Below are 14,520 nucleotides of genomic sequence, written 5' to 3'. Positions count from 1 at the left end.
ATTTTGAGATAATGCTTAGTTTTTCCATGTACTTTAATCACAGCATAATTTCCTGGGTCGAGAACAGTGCCAGACTTCTTCATTTTCATCAAATTCTTAGTCTCTCTCAGCAGAAACACTGGCGGTTACTGCTTCCATTCACCCTAGAAATTCTGAAAACAGACCCTAACTTCCTATTAAACAAAATACAAGAGATTACAGTAGACTTTAAAGCTGAACTATTGGATAATAAAACGGGACCGCAAATTTGCTTACCATGTACCTAAATTAAAACAACACAGTTTACACTGATACAAAGAAAGTTCGAAGAAAGGAAAATGAGCGTCACATCCGATATTTGTTGCAGAGTGAAACTAACATCAACTGACAGTGTCGCCAAAATTGAATTTCATAATTTCGTTTTTAAATTGGTTCCATACCAACCTAGACAAATTTTTGAAGGATATTCTCCTTTGTCTTCCAACACGATAGCACAGAACATTTTTGGACGTTTCGTTTCTATTCATCCCATTGTTTCTATTCGCCCCATTTTACGGTACATATGTACAGAAAAAAGTTTCACAGCAAGTGTCGTCGTAACTGAAAGAAATTTATCGTCTTGGATGGAAACTTCAATCAAGCTCAGATCATTAGCTTAGCCCCTGGCTGGATGGCAGAGGTCATCCGGAAAGCCCCAACACATGGCGAGCTTCTCACCCTGAGTCTCTCGCCTGCTAGTAATATTACTCTGCTATTCAATTGTCTTCAGCAGTCTTTTACCTCTTCTGTCCATCCCACCTTCCACCACGCCTACCATACTCGACAAGTGACGGTCAAAAGTGAACATTAACTTACAAAGCTACAACCATTCCTGAGGATTGTTGCTGCCCCAAATTTTAAGTTGTCAGTGTGACCACAACGTTCTTTACTTTGTACATCAGTGCTTCCCATCTTTCCTGAAACATGAAATTAAACTCACATGATTATGTAGGTATTTCATTAATCTAAAAAGTCAGTGAGGCGATTGGTGTCGCTTATTTCTTTTTTGGGGTTTGTGGTTTGATATAGGCTAATATTCATTGTGAGTGGTACGACGAATTTAGTCGGATTCTCGCCTTTTTTTCCGTCGCCCCAGTTTCATTCACCTACCTTTACACCTACGGATCGGACTGACATTCTCGTGGCTTTTTCCCATAATAATGGGTGCTTGCCACCAACCTTTCGCCAAAATGTTTCCATTTCTGTTTTATTAAGATCTATTATCAGTGTGTTGTCACGAAAACGACAGGGTGTGCACCTGTTGAAGTATCGGCGGTTGTGATGACGTCACCCGGCTGCATGCCCGTAAGTTATTTGTTGTTCTTAATCTGTACCTATTCAGCTTTTCCTTTCTTCAACGCTTTTATCATATGTTATGTCACAGGCTAGATACTTACAATGACATGTTTGCTCTGTTATTTTTCCGTCAGTGACAGTCTTACTTCTTATAGGATGATTTTCCCGAATGCCAATACTTTGGTTTTGCTTATGGAAATCTTAAAATTATGTTTGTTGGCAATTCTGGCAAGTCTTTGTACTAGGATCTACAATTCATATTTTTTTTCCAAAGATTAGTTGGTCGTCCGCAAATAAAAGAGTGCTTAGTCTTTTCTCACGTCCTGTTTTAAAACAGTTGCGTCCATCCACCCATTCCCATAGGATGGTATCGGTATAAATATTCAACAGTAAGTGTGAAAGACGGCAGACCTTTGTTGACATTTATTGGTTTACTCAGTTCTTCATTTGTTTCTCTAACTGTCTTTATATGATGCTACGACTTCTAAGAAAATTAATTAACTGTCTGGAGTAGCTCCTCTTATCCAGAATCTCCGACAAATCCGTCCTTCCTACATGGTCGAAGGCCTCCTCACAGCCTATAAATGCTAGATGCGCTTATTTGTCGAATTCCGTTGTGTTTCTCAATAATTTTGTCCACTATGAATACATTACCAACGCCCGAGCGGCCCAGCCTGAAGATACGTTGTTCCTCAAGCAGCTAGACCTCCGTAATTGCATTCATTCTTTGTTTTTTTTTAATGTTGCATAGATTTTATAGCTGGATGTCATAATATTGATTCACCTCCAATTATTGCAAACTGTGCTGTCTTCATTCTTAAAAGAAAAAAAACTGAAATTACTGTCGTTATTGTCTAGTCTTGTGTTATTTGTTGTTGTGCCCAACATATTGAAGTGAAACGTCCTTAATTCAAGGCACGTTCAATCATACTTAAGAATTTATGCTTTAATGTTATCTATTCCTGCTGCTTTCCTGTTTCTGCTGGTTCTCAGAGATTCTTTAAATTCTTCCCTTCATTTTAAGTCAACACTTAAATTCCCCCCGTCCCCCCCCCCCCCCCCCCCCCCTGTACAAAATCTCCCTCTTGCTCCATTTCTCCACACCAGCAGCGGAAAAATTCTCCTCTCTCAGCACAAAAAAGGCGAATATGCTACTGGTTAAAAGATTCTGTTTGAGAAGCTACGCCGCGCGGGATTAGCCGAGCGGTCTATGGCGCTGTAGTCATGGGCTGTGCGGCTGGTCCCGGCGGAGGTTCGAGTCGTCCCTCGGGCATGGGTGTGTGTGTTTGTCCTTGGGATAATTTAGGTTAAGTAGTGTGTAAGCTTAGGGACTGATGACCTTAGCAGTTACGTCCCATAAGATTTCACACACATTTGAACATTTTTTGAGAAGCTACTTTCTTCAGCAACTGTAAACATTTTCCCAAAAACATTTCGCTTGCCAGCATATTCGCACTCTTTTCAACATGCAACTCACTTCCCATTCCCACAAGCTCGCCTAACTGTAACTCGCCCACACCCCCATCACTGTAAGTCGATCATACCCATCCACTCCCCCTTCTCACTCACTCATTCAGCCCAACTCACTGCCATTATCTCTTTGTGCTTCTCTGTCCCTGTCTCCCGTCTCAAAGCCACAGTCTCCTTCGTTCTGTCGTACTACTACTGTCTCCTCTCACTATAGCTGTTTCCCTCTTGCTCTCTCTTAATGCTACTATATTATTTCATTCCATCCCACTACTGCTGTCTCTTCTCACTGTCACTATTTCCCTCCCTCTTGTTGTCATTGTCATAGACTCTGTCTATAATTATCACTGGCTCTCACCAACTTCCACATTCTCCTTCTCTTCATTTCTGTCCCACTGGCACCATCTCCTTCATTCTTTTCCTGGCACTGTTCTGTCACTGTCAACTAAGTTCCATTGGCACCGTGTCCCTCTCTTTCCCTCAAACTGCCATTGACTCCTTTGCTCTTTCTATAACATACCACTCTCTACTATCTTCAGTTGGTTATTATCTTTCCGCCTTTTTCACACCGCTACTGTCTCCTTATCTGTCAGCACAAAAAAGTGCGAATATATGCGCGTGGCAAAGTTTTGGGAAAATTTATAAAGCTGTTGAGGAAAATAGAAGGAGGCACCTGGTATCCCATCTTTCAGTCATCCTTTCAAGCAGGAGCGTGTCCATCTTTTTTGTGCTCCGCTAGGAACATTTCCCCACTGGTTACATTCTTTTCCCTGCTACAGCAGAGCATGGCACTCATTGAAATGAACATTATGGGTCAGTAAAATTTTGATAGTTTCAAAAAATGGTTCAAATGGCTCTAAGCACTATGGGACTTAACATCTGAGGTCATCAGTCTTCTAGACTTAGAACTACTTAAACCTAACTAACGAACGGACATCACACACATCCATGCCAGAGGCAGGATTCGAACCTGCGACCGTAGCAGCAGCGCGGTTCCGAACTGAAGAGCCTAGAACCGCTCGGCCACCGCGGCCGGCTTTGATAGTTTACTTCTGTGAAACTGAAATAACGGAAAACTAATATTGCACTTGAGAACTGATTTTATGTGCACCAAAGTTTTGTATGAGTTCCCCAGGACCCTTCCGATGATAACGAAGACAGTTTATATCATATTTCTCCGTGCTACGTCACTTTATAAACGACGTATTTGCCTCACACCAGATTTTACCTGCTTATTTAAAGTATACAAGCAGGGTAAGTTTGAACCTCACTGTCGTAAAGATATCAAGAAAATTTTCGAGGTTGTTCGAGAATGGGATCTTAGGAGTTAGAAATAAATTGTAAAAATTACAGGCATTTGCTGTGCATAGCAGTCTCGGAATTCGCGGCTCGGTTTTGGTACCCAAAATCAAGCTTTGGTTTTTTTCTCGATGACGGATAAAGTTTTATGAAAACTGGGTGGTGGTGCTTCTACATAATGCCTATAAAATACACCGTTAAAATTTGAGAAATTTTCTGCTATTGGTTGGTTGGTTGTTTTGGGGGAAGAGACCAAACTACGAGGTCATCCGTCTCATCAGATTAGGGAAGGACGGGGAAGGAATTCGGCCGTGCCCTTTCAAAGGACCATCCCGGCATTTGCCTGGAGCGATTTAGGGAAATCACGGAAAACCTAAATCAGGATGGCCGGACGCGGGATTGAACCGTCGTCCTTCCGAATGCGAGTCCAGTGTTTCTGCGGTTAGTTATTTAGATGTCCGTGAAAAACGTTTCTTCCAGTTTTCTCAATAACCGCCCATCAACTAAATGGTGCCTCCAAGCGCACCGTAAACCACACTTAATGCAAAAAGAACCACCGATGTTGTCTATCATCCTAAGCCGGAGGAAGTGCGTAATATTCAAATTTTGATCGTATACTGCAGGATAGTTCCAGTAAGACTATCCTTCTGTTATACAGGGTGCGGGAGCGTTCATAGTAGGATATTAAAAACACACCATCAGGCAGTAACTGTAATTTATTTATTACCTCTTATGTCAATTAATAGTTAAAGGTATGCCATTTACTAATGTGTAAGTCATTGTCCATTGCGTGGATTACTCTTTGAATACGACTCCTGTCAAGTGATGCCCCCTCAGTGAACGCTATCTAAAGATGGTGCAAGACTTCGTTCTTCCCCAGTTACGTATGGTCGATGTGGATGTGGAAAAATTATAGTTTCAACAAGAATGAGCGACCTCGCATGCAGCCAAATTTGCATGGATTTCTTGCGACAGACATTTCCCGGTAGAGTAACTTCCCGTTTTGGTGACATTTCCTGGCCGCATCGCTCACCTGACCTTTCATGTGCAGACTTTTTCCTTTGGGGCTACGTGAAGCAATAAGCGTTCCGAACATGTTGTGCCACCATTCCTGAGTTACAGGATCTCATCAGAACTGCCGTTGGCAATGTCCCAGGGAATACGTTACGCCGAGTTATGGAAAGCTTCTAACGCTGCCTAGATGAATGTATTGTGCAGAGGGGGCATCATTTGACAGAAGTCATATTCTAAAAGTAATCCACGCAATGGACATAGACTTACACATTAGTAAATGGCACATCTCTAACTATTAATTGACGTAAGACGTAATAAATAAATTACAAAAAATGACTCTGAGCACTATGGGACTTAACATCTGAGGTCATCAGTCCCCTAGAACTTAGAACTACTTAAACCTAACTAACCTAAGAACATCACACACATCCATGCCCGAGGCAGGATTCGAATCTGCGACCGTAGCGGTCACGCGGTTCCAGACTGAAGCGCCTAGAACCGCACGGCCACACCGGCCGGCAAATAAATTACAGTTACTGCCTGATAATGTGTTTTTAATATCCTATTATGAACGCTGCTGCACGCTGTACAACGGGTCCCTAACCCAAGGACCATACGTAACAATTCGCACTACCTTTCCACCATCAATAGGATCCGAGGTACGAGCCCTGGAAAAATCATGTTTTTAAAAAAATGGTTCAAATGGCTCTGAGCACTTTGGGACTCAACTGCTGTGGTCATAAGTCCCCTAGAACTTAGAACTACTTAAACCTAACTAACCTAAGGACATCACACACATCCATGCCCGAGGCAGGATTCGAACCTGCGATCCTAGCAGTCGTGCGGTTCCAGACTGTAGCGCCTTTTACTGCTCGGCCACTCCGGCCGGCTCATGTTTTTACGCACTTTGTTTTGAAACATTGATAGCTGTTGCTGTCACATGCGTAGCGATAACTCTTTATACAAGGTTATTGTAAATGATGGACCCATTTTCAAAAATTCGTATGTATTCAAGTACAAATCCAAATCGAGCAAGCTTTATGCCCAAGAAAATAGGAAGTTTCAAAGTTTCTGGCAGGCGGTGATGGTTTCAGAAGCGGCCGGTAGAGTTCGCGCGGTAAAAGGTCTGTCGTTCCGTTTGACTGTCAATTGTGAGTGTGATGGTGACTGTGGAGCACAAGGTTTTGTGCATTCTTGAGTTCGCGAAAAGTAAGTAAAAAATTGCAGTGCAGCGGGCATTTCGTACCAATTCAGTATTCAACCAACCACTAGCAAACGATTAGCCGTTGGTTTAAGGAATCTGAACAGACTGGGGTGTATGCAAAGAAAAAGCACGCGCCGACCACCTGTGTCAGAGGATGATGGCCGACGGATTCAAGAAAGTTTTGTGGGCAGTCCCAGCAAGTCTACCAACAGAGCGAGTCGAGAACTTGGAATGCCCCAACCAACTGTGTGGAAAGTTCTGAGACAGCGTTTGCTCGCCGAAGATCAATTCGTTCTGTGCCGTGTCCCATACAAAGATTTATGCACCATTTTTCTTTGCGGAGAGAACTCTAACGGGAATCACGTACCTGAACATGTTGGAACAATGGCTGTTCCCTCAAGTTATGGAAGATTCCCAGGACTTCATTTTCCAACAGGATGGAGCTCCGCCCCCTTGGCGCCGTGATGTACGAGGCTTTTTGAATGACTCCCTCCCACAGTGCTCGATCGGTCGCAGGGGACTTGAGGATCTGGCTCTGCACTTCTGGCCACCGAGATCTCCTGATGTCACACCCTGCGATTATTTCTTATGGGGTTATGAGAAGGAAGCTTTTTATGCCCCGTCTGTCCCACCACTCTGAATCTGCGGAACGGGATCACTGCTGCCGTGCTCTCAGCAACAGCAGACACGCATTCGCGTGTGTGCGACGAGTTTGGCTACTGCGTCGATATCTGCCGTGCAGCCAGCGGTGGGCACATTGAACATTTATAGCATTTATCACATTTCTATTTATTAAATAATTATTAAAACTAATTAATTTCAAATTATTACAAATTATTAAATTTATTAATTTGATATTGAACATTATGAAAAATAACTCTGAAACTTCCTCTTTTCATTGATATAAAGCTTGTTAATTTTCGATTTGTACTCTAATAAATACGAAGTTTTGAAAATGAGTCATTTATAATAACCCTTAGTATTTAATCCTGCCTTCAAAGCAACATTCATGACTTATTTACACTACTGGCCATTAAAATTGCTACACCAAGAAGATAAGCGGATGATAAACGGGTATTCATTGGACAAATATATTATACTAGGACTCACATGTGATTACATTTTCACGCAATTTGGGTGCATAGATCCTGAGAAATCAGTACCCAGAACAACCACCTCTGGCCGTAATAACGACCTTGATACGCCTGGGCATTGTCAAACAGAACTCGGATGCGCATGCAGCTTCAACACGATACCACAGTTCATCAAGAGTAATGACTGGCATGTTGTGACAAGCCAGTTGCTCGACCACCATTGACCCGACCTTTTCAATTGGTGAGAGATCTGGAGAATGTGCTGGCCAGGGCAGCAGTCGAACATTTTCTGTATCCCGAAAGCCCCTACAGGACCTGCAACATGCTGTCGTGCATTATCCCGCTGAAATGTAGGGTTTCGCAGGGATCGAATGAAGGGTAGAGCCACGGGTCGTAACACATCTGAAATGTAACGTCCACTGTTCAAAGTGCCGTAAATGCGAACAAGAGGTGACCGAGACGTGTAACGAATGGCACCCCATACCACCACGCCATGTGATACGCCAGTATGGCGAAGACGAATACACGCTTCCAATGTGCGTTCACCGCGATGTCGCCAAACACGGATGCGACCGTCACGATGCTGTAAACAGAACCTGGATTCATCCGAAAAAATGACGTTTTGCCGTTAGTGCACGCAGGTTCTTCGTTGAATACACCACAGCAGGCGCTTGTGTCTGTGTTGCAGCGTCATGGGTAACCGCAGCCATGGTCTCTGAGCTGATAGTCCATGCTGCTGCAAACGTCGTCGAACTGTCCGTGCAGATGGTTGTTGTCTTGCAAACGTATCCATCAGCTGACTCAGGGATCGAGACGTGGCTGCACGATCCATTACAGCCATGCGGATAAGATGCCTGTCATCTCGACTGCTAGTGATACGAGGCCGTTGCGATCCAGCACGGCGTTCCGTATTACCCTCTTGAACCCACCGATTCCATATTCTGCTAACAGTCATTGGATCTCGACCAACGCGAGCAGCAATGTCGCGATACGATAAACCACAATCGCGATAGGCTACAATCCGACTTTCATCAAAGTCGGAAACGTGATGGTACGCATATTTCCTCCTTAGACGAGGCATGACAACAACGTTTCACCAGGCAACGCCGGTCAACTGCTGTTTGTGTATGAGAAATCGGTTGGAAACTTCCCTCATGTCAGCACGTTGTAGGTGTCGCCACCGGCACCAACCTTGTGTGAATGCTCTGAAAAGCTAATCATTTGCGTATCACAGCATCTTCTTCCTGCCGGTTAAATTTCGCATCTGTAGCACATCTTGGTGGTGTAGAAATTTTAATGGCCAGTAGTGTACATTTACCGTCTCAGAAGTAATCTTTCCAGGTAAAAGAGCCAGTGTTGCAGATGGCCTACGTATTCCAGCGAAATAGGGAAAGTTTGCTCGTCGTGGCGTTGCAGGTACCACCGGGGAGTGACGCAGCAGCGGACCGAGGACAGTGAGGACGAGATCACCGATGCAGAGGAGGAGGCGCTGCCCGCGCCTGCGGCCAGTGCCGCTGTGGCGGCGGCGGCGCCAGCCTGCGGGGACGGCGGGGGCGGAGAGCAGCAGCAGGTGATGGCGCTGCTGGTGGCGCTGCGGCGCGACGTCGCCGAGCTGCGGGCGCGCCTCGAGGGCGACGCGGAGTGCCTGGAGGCGGCGGAGGACATGGCGCTGGGCCACGGCCCTCTGAGCCACCTGGCGTCGGCGCCGGCGGACGCGCGCCGCTCCGTGCAGAGGGCCTCGACCGTGCCTGTGCTGGACCCGGGCCGCTTCAGCGAGCCCAACGTCCTGCTGGCGCCGCCCGTCCGACACCGCTACTCCGACGGCCAGGACGCGCAGGGCATCCTCAGGAGGTGAGCCACCGTCCAGGCCTACGTCCAGATACGCAGCTGGGAAAACAAACGCGAAGACAAGCAATGGCGCCAAGTAACTCGAATTCTCACGTGCTATACAGTCTGTTCACTTTTCTTTTATTTTTTTCCTCTTTTTTTTCCCTCCGCAATCCAACTGACGGTGCGTTGCGGAGGGTACCTCGAACCAGAACTAGCATCTTCTCTCCCTGTTCCACTACCAAACAGAACGAGGTAAAAATGACTGCCTATGTGCCTCTGTTCGACCCCTGATCTCTCTTACCCTATCTTTGTGGTCTTTCCGCGAAATATAAGTTGGCGGCAGTAGAATTGTACTGCAGTCAGCCTCAAATGCTGGTTCTCTAAATTTCCTCACAAGGGAACCTCCCCATCGCACCCCCCTCAGATTTAGTTATAAGTTGGCACAGTGGATAGCCCTTGAAAAACTGAACACAGATCAATCAAGAAAACAGGAAGAATTTGTGTGGAACTATGAAAAAAGAAGCAAAATATACAAAATGATTAGTCCATGCGCAACATAGGCAACATCAAGGATGGTGTGAGCTCAGGAGCGCCGTGGTCCCGTGGTTAGAGTGAGCAGCTGCGGAACGAGAAATCTTGGTTCAAGTCTTCCCTCGAGCGAAAAGTCAAATTTTTTGTTTTCTCAAAGTTACGTTTAGTCCCTTCGTTCATTGACGTCTCTGTTCACTGTTCACTGTAATAAGTTTAGTGTCTGTGTTTTGCGACCGCACCATAAAACCGTGCGACTAGTAGACGAAAGGACGTGCCTCTCCAATGGGAACCGAAAACATTTGATCGCAAGGTCATAGGTCAACCTATTCCTCCACAGGAAAACACGTCTGATATATTCTATACGACAATGGTGACAGCATGTGATCGTGTGTCAATTGTCAAAGTTCAGGCACTCCCACATAATCAACTTCGCTCTCCAAAATTCCAGGACATGTTCAGATTTGCTTGGACATATGCAGGATTTGACGGTCTACACATGGGAAAATTTGAAAACGTTACAAACATATGTTTTGACAGAGCACAGGGAAAACTGTGCGACTGTGAAACTGTTGCATTCATTTGTTGCAGTTTATGTGACAAACTCTTATATTTTCATCACTTTTTTGGGAGTGATTATCACAGCCACAAGAAAACCTAAATCGAGCAAGGTAGAAGAATCTTTTTACCCATTCGCCAAGTGTACAAGTTAGGTGGGTTGACAACATATTCCTGTCACGTAACGCACATTCCGTCAACAGTGTCGTATAGAATATATCAGACGTGTTTTCCTGTGGAGGAATAGGTTGACCTATGACCTTACGATCAAATGTTTTCGGTTCCCATTGGAGAGGCACGTCCTTTCGTCTACTAATCGCACGGTTTTGCACTGCGGTCGCAAAACACAGACACTAAACTTATCACAGTGAACAGACACGTCAGTGAACGAACGGACTAATCATAACTTTGCGAAAACAAAAAATTTGAATTTTCACTCGAGGGAAGGCTTGAACCAAGGATTTCTCGTTCTGCAGCTGCTCACGCTAACCACGGGACCACGGCACTCCTGAGCTCACACCCTCCTTGATGTTGCCTATGTTGCGCATGGACTACTCAGTTTGTATATTTTGCTTATTTTTTTACATAGTTCCACACAACTTCTTCTTGTTTTCTCGATTGATCTGTGTTCAGTTTTTCAAGGCCTATCCACTGTGCCAACTTATAACTAAATCTGGGGTGGGTGCGATGGGGATGTTCCCTTGTCAGTAGCGATTCACGAAAAGAACGCCTCCTTTCCTCTAGAGGCTCCCACCCGAGTTCCTGAAGCATTTCCGTAACACTCGCGTGATGATCAAACCTACCAGTAACAAATCTAGCAGCCCGCCTCTGAATTGCTTCTATGTTCTCCCTCAATCCGACCTGATAGGGATCCCAAACGCTCGAGCAGTACTCAAGAATAGATCGTATTAGTGTTTTATAAGCGGTCTCCTTTACAGATGAACCACATTTTCCCAAAACTCTACCAATGAACCGAAGACGACTATCCGCCTTCCCCACAACTGCCATTACATGCTTGTCCCACTTCATATCGTTCTGCAATGTTGTTGTTGTTGTGGTCTTCAGTCCTGAGACTGGTTTGATGCAGCTCTCCATGCTGCTCTATCCTGTGCAAGCTTCTTCATCTCCCAGTACCTACTGCAACCTACATCCGTCTGAATCTGCTTAGTATATTCATCTCTTGGTCTCCCTCTACGATTTTTATCCTCCACGCTGCCCTCCAATGCTAAATTGGTGATCCCTTGATGCCTCAAAACATGTCCTACCAACCGATCCCTTCTTCTAGTCAAGTTGTGCCACAAACTTCTCTTCTCCCCAATCCTATTCAATACCTCCTCATTAGTTATGTGGTCTACCCATCGAATCTTCAGCATTCTTCTGTAGCACCACATTTCGAAAGCTTCTATTCTCTTCTTGTCCAAACTAGGTATCGTCCATGTTTCACTTCCATACATGGCTACACTCCATACAAATACTTTCAGAAACGACTTCCTGACACTTAAATCTATACTCGACGTTAACAAATTTCTCTTCTTCAGAAACGATTTCCTTGCCATTGCCAGTCTACATTTTATATCCTCTTTACTTCGACCATCATCAGTTATTTTACTCCCTAAATAGCAGAACTCCTTTACTACTTTAAGTGTCTCATTTCCTAATCTAATTCCCTCAGCATCACCCGATTTAATTCGACTACATTCCATTATCCTCGTTTTGCTTTTGTTGATGTTCATCTTATATCCTCCTTTCAAGACACTGTCCATTCCGTTCAACTGCTCTTCCAAGTCCTTTGCTGTCTCTGACAGAATTACAATGTCATCGGCGAACCTCAAAGTTTTTACTTCTTCTCCATGAATTTTAATACCTACTCCGAATTTTTCTTTTGTTTCCTTTACTGTTTGCTCAATATACAGATTGAATAACATCGGGGAGAGGCTACAACCCTGTCTTACTCCCTTCCCAACCACTGCTTCCCTTTCATGCCCCTCGATTCTTATAACTGCCATCTGGTTTCTGCACAAATTGTAAATAGCCTTTCGCTCCTTGTATTTTACCCCTGCCACCTTTAGAATTTGAAAGAGAGTATTCCAGTTAACATTGTCAAAAGCTTTCTCTAAGTCTACAAATGCTAGAAACGTAGGTTTGCCTTTTCTTAATCTTTCTTCTAAGATAAGTCGTAAGGTTAGTATTGCCTCACGTGTTCCAACATTTCTACGGAATCCAAACTGATCTTCTCCGAGGTCCGCTTCTACCAGTTTTTCCATTCGTTTGTAAAGAATTCGCGTTAGTATTTTGCAGCTGTGACTTATTAAACTGATAGTTCGGTAATTTTCACATCTGTCAACACCTGCTTTCTTTGGGATTGGAATTATTATATTCCTCTTGAAGTCTGAGGGTATTTCGCCTGTCTCATACATCTTGCTCACCAGATGGTAGAGTTTTGTCATGACTGGCTCTCCCAAGGCCATCAGTAGTTCTAATGGAATGTTGTCTACTCCCGGGGCCTTGTTTCGACTCAGGTCTTTCAGTGCTCTGTCAAACTCTTCACGCAGTGTCTTATCTCCCATTTCGTCTTCATCTACATCCTCTTCCATTTCCATAGTATTGTCCTCAAGCACATTGCCCTTGTGTAAACCCTCTACATACTCCTTCCACCTTTCTGCCTTCCCTTCTTTGCTTAGAACTGGGTTGCCATCTGAGTTCTTGATATTCATACAAGTGGTTCTCTTCTCTCCAAAGGTCTCTTTAGTTTTCCTATAGGCGGTATCTATCTTACCCCTAGTGAGACAAAGCTCTACATCCTTACATTTGTCCTCTAGCCATCCCTGCTTAGCCATTTTGCACTTCCTGTCGATCTCATTTTTGAGACGTTTGTATTCCTTTTTGCCTGCTTCATTTACTGCATTTTTATATTTTCTCCTTTCATCAACTAAATTCAATATTTCTTCTGTTACCCAAGGATTTCTATTAGCCCTCGTCTTTTTACCTACTTGATCGTCTGCTGCCTTCACTACTTCATCCCTCAGAGCTACCCATTCTTCTTCTGCTGTATTTCTTTCCCCCATTCCTGTCAATTGTTCCCTTATGCTCTCCCTGAAACTCTCTAGAACCTCTGGTTCTTTCAGTTTATCTAGGTCCCATCTCCTTAAATTCCCACCTTTTTGCAGTTTCTTCAGTTTCAATCTGCAGTTCATAACCAATAGATTGTGGTCAGAATCCACATCTGCCCCTGGAGATGTCTTACAATTTAAAACCTGGTTCCTAAATCTCTGTCTTACCATTATATAATCTATCTGATACCTTTTAGTATCTCCAGGATTCTTCCAGGTATACAACCTTCTTTTATGATTCTTGAACCAAGTGTTAGCTATGATTAAGTCATGCTCTGTGCAAAATTCTACCAGGCGGCTTCCACTTTCATTTCTTCCCCCCAAATCCATATTCACCTACTATGTTTCCTTCTCTCCCTTTTCCTACTGACGAATTCCAGTCACCCATGACTATTAAATTTTCATCTCCCTTCACTACCTGAATAATTTCTTTTATCTCGTCATACATTTCATCTATTTCTTTATCATCTGCAGAGCTAGTTGGCGTATAAACTTGTACTACTGTAGTAGGCATGGGCTTTGTGTCTATCTTGGCCACAATAATGCGTTCACTATGCTGTTTGTAGTAGCTAACCCGCACTCCTATTTTTTTATTCATTATTAAAGCTACTCCTGCATTACCCCTATTTGATTTTGTATTTATAACCCTGTAATCACCTGACCAAAGTCCGCCCCGGTAGCTGAGTGGTCACAGTTCGCCGGCGGACGGCGTGGAGGTAGGACGTAGTGTGGTGTGCGCTGCGCCGTCTGTGCTTCCGCGTGGTAAGTCTCGCGCTTGCTGCAGCTTAAAGCTCTGTTTATCGAAAACTTCGAGAGGTAATGAGTAGTATACAGTGATGGCTCAACCAAGTCGAAAAGATACGTTGAAACTGACCTTTGATTCTCGATATGCCAGACCTAAGTCTTTTGAAGTAGAGAATTGGTTAGAAGAAGATGTGAAGCTCTCCTTTAATGATATAATCGGGATCCATCTGTCGATTGTAGCTTGTGTCGTGTTTGTTAAAATGCGTAGTTCCGAGTTGTGCGAGAAAATAGTTGAGTCTTCCGGAGGTGTCATGAAATTTAAGCACTCAGATGGAAACGTTGGTGAAGTCACCGTTGC

General features: G+C 44.2%; 1 protein-coding gene across 1 annotated transcript in view; it reads left to right on the top strand.

Annotated features, from left to right (window-relative positions):
- LOC124711522 (transient receptor potential channel pyrexia-like) overlaps positions 1-14,520 on the top strand; it is a 239,114-nt gene that overhangs the window by 212,586 nt on the left and 12,008 nt on the right. The window contains exon 13 of the mRNA XM_047241644.1: positions 8,809-9,243. Coding sequence (XP_047097600.1) covers positions 8,809-9,243 — 435 coding nt within the window. The remainder of the gene's footprint in view (positions 1-8,808; positions 9,244-14,520) is intronic.

The sequence above is a fragment of the Schistocerca piceifrons genome, chromosome 8 (genome assembly GCF_021461385.2).
Source record: "Schistocerca piceifrons isolate TAMUIC-IGC-003096 chromosome 8, iqSchPice1.1, whole genome shotgun sequence".
Classification (NCBI taxonomy): Eukaryota; Metazoa; Arthropoda; class Insecta; order Orthoptera; family Acrididae; genus Schistocerca; species Schistocerca piceifrons.
The sequence above is the reverse complement of the archived record's forward strand: the minus strand, read 5'-3'. Positions and strand labels throughout refer to the sequence as shown.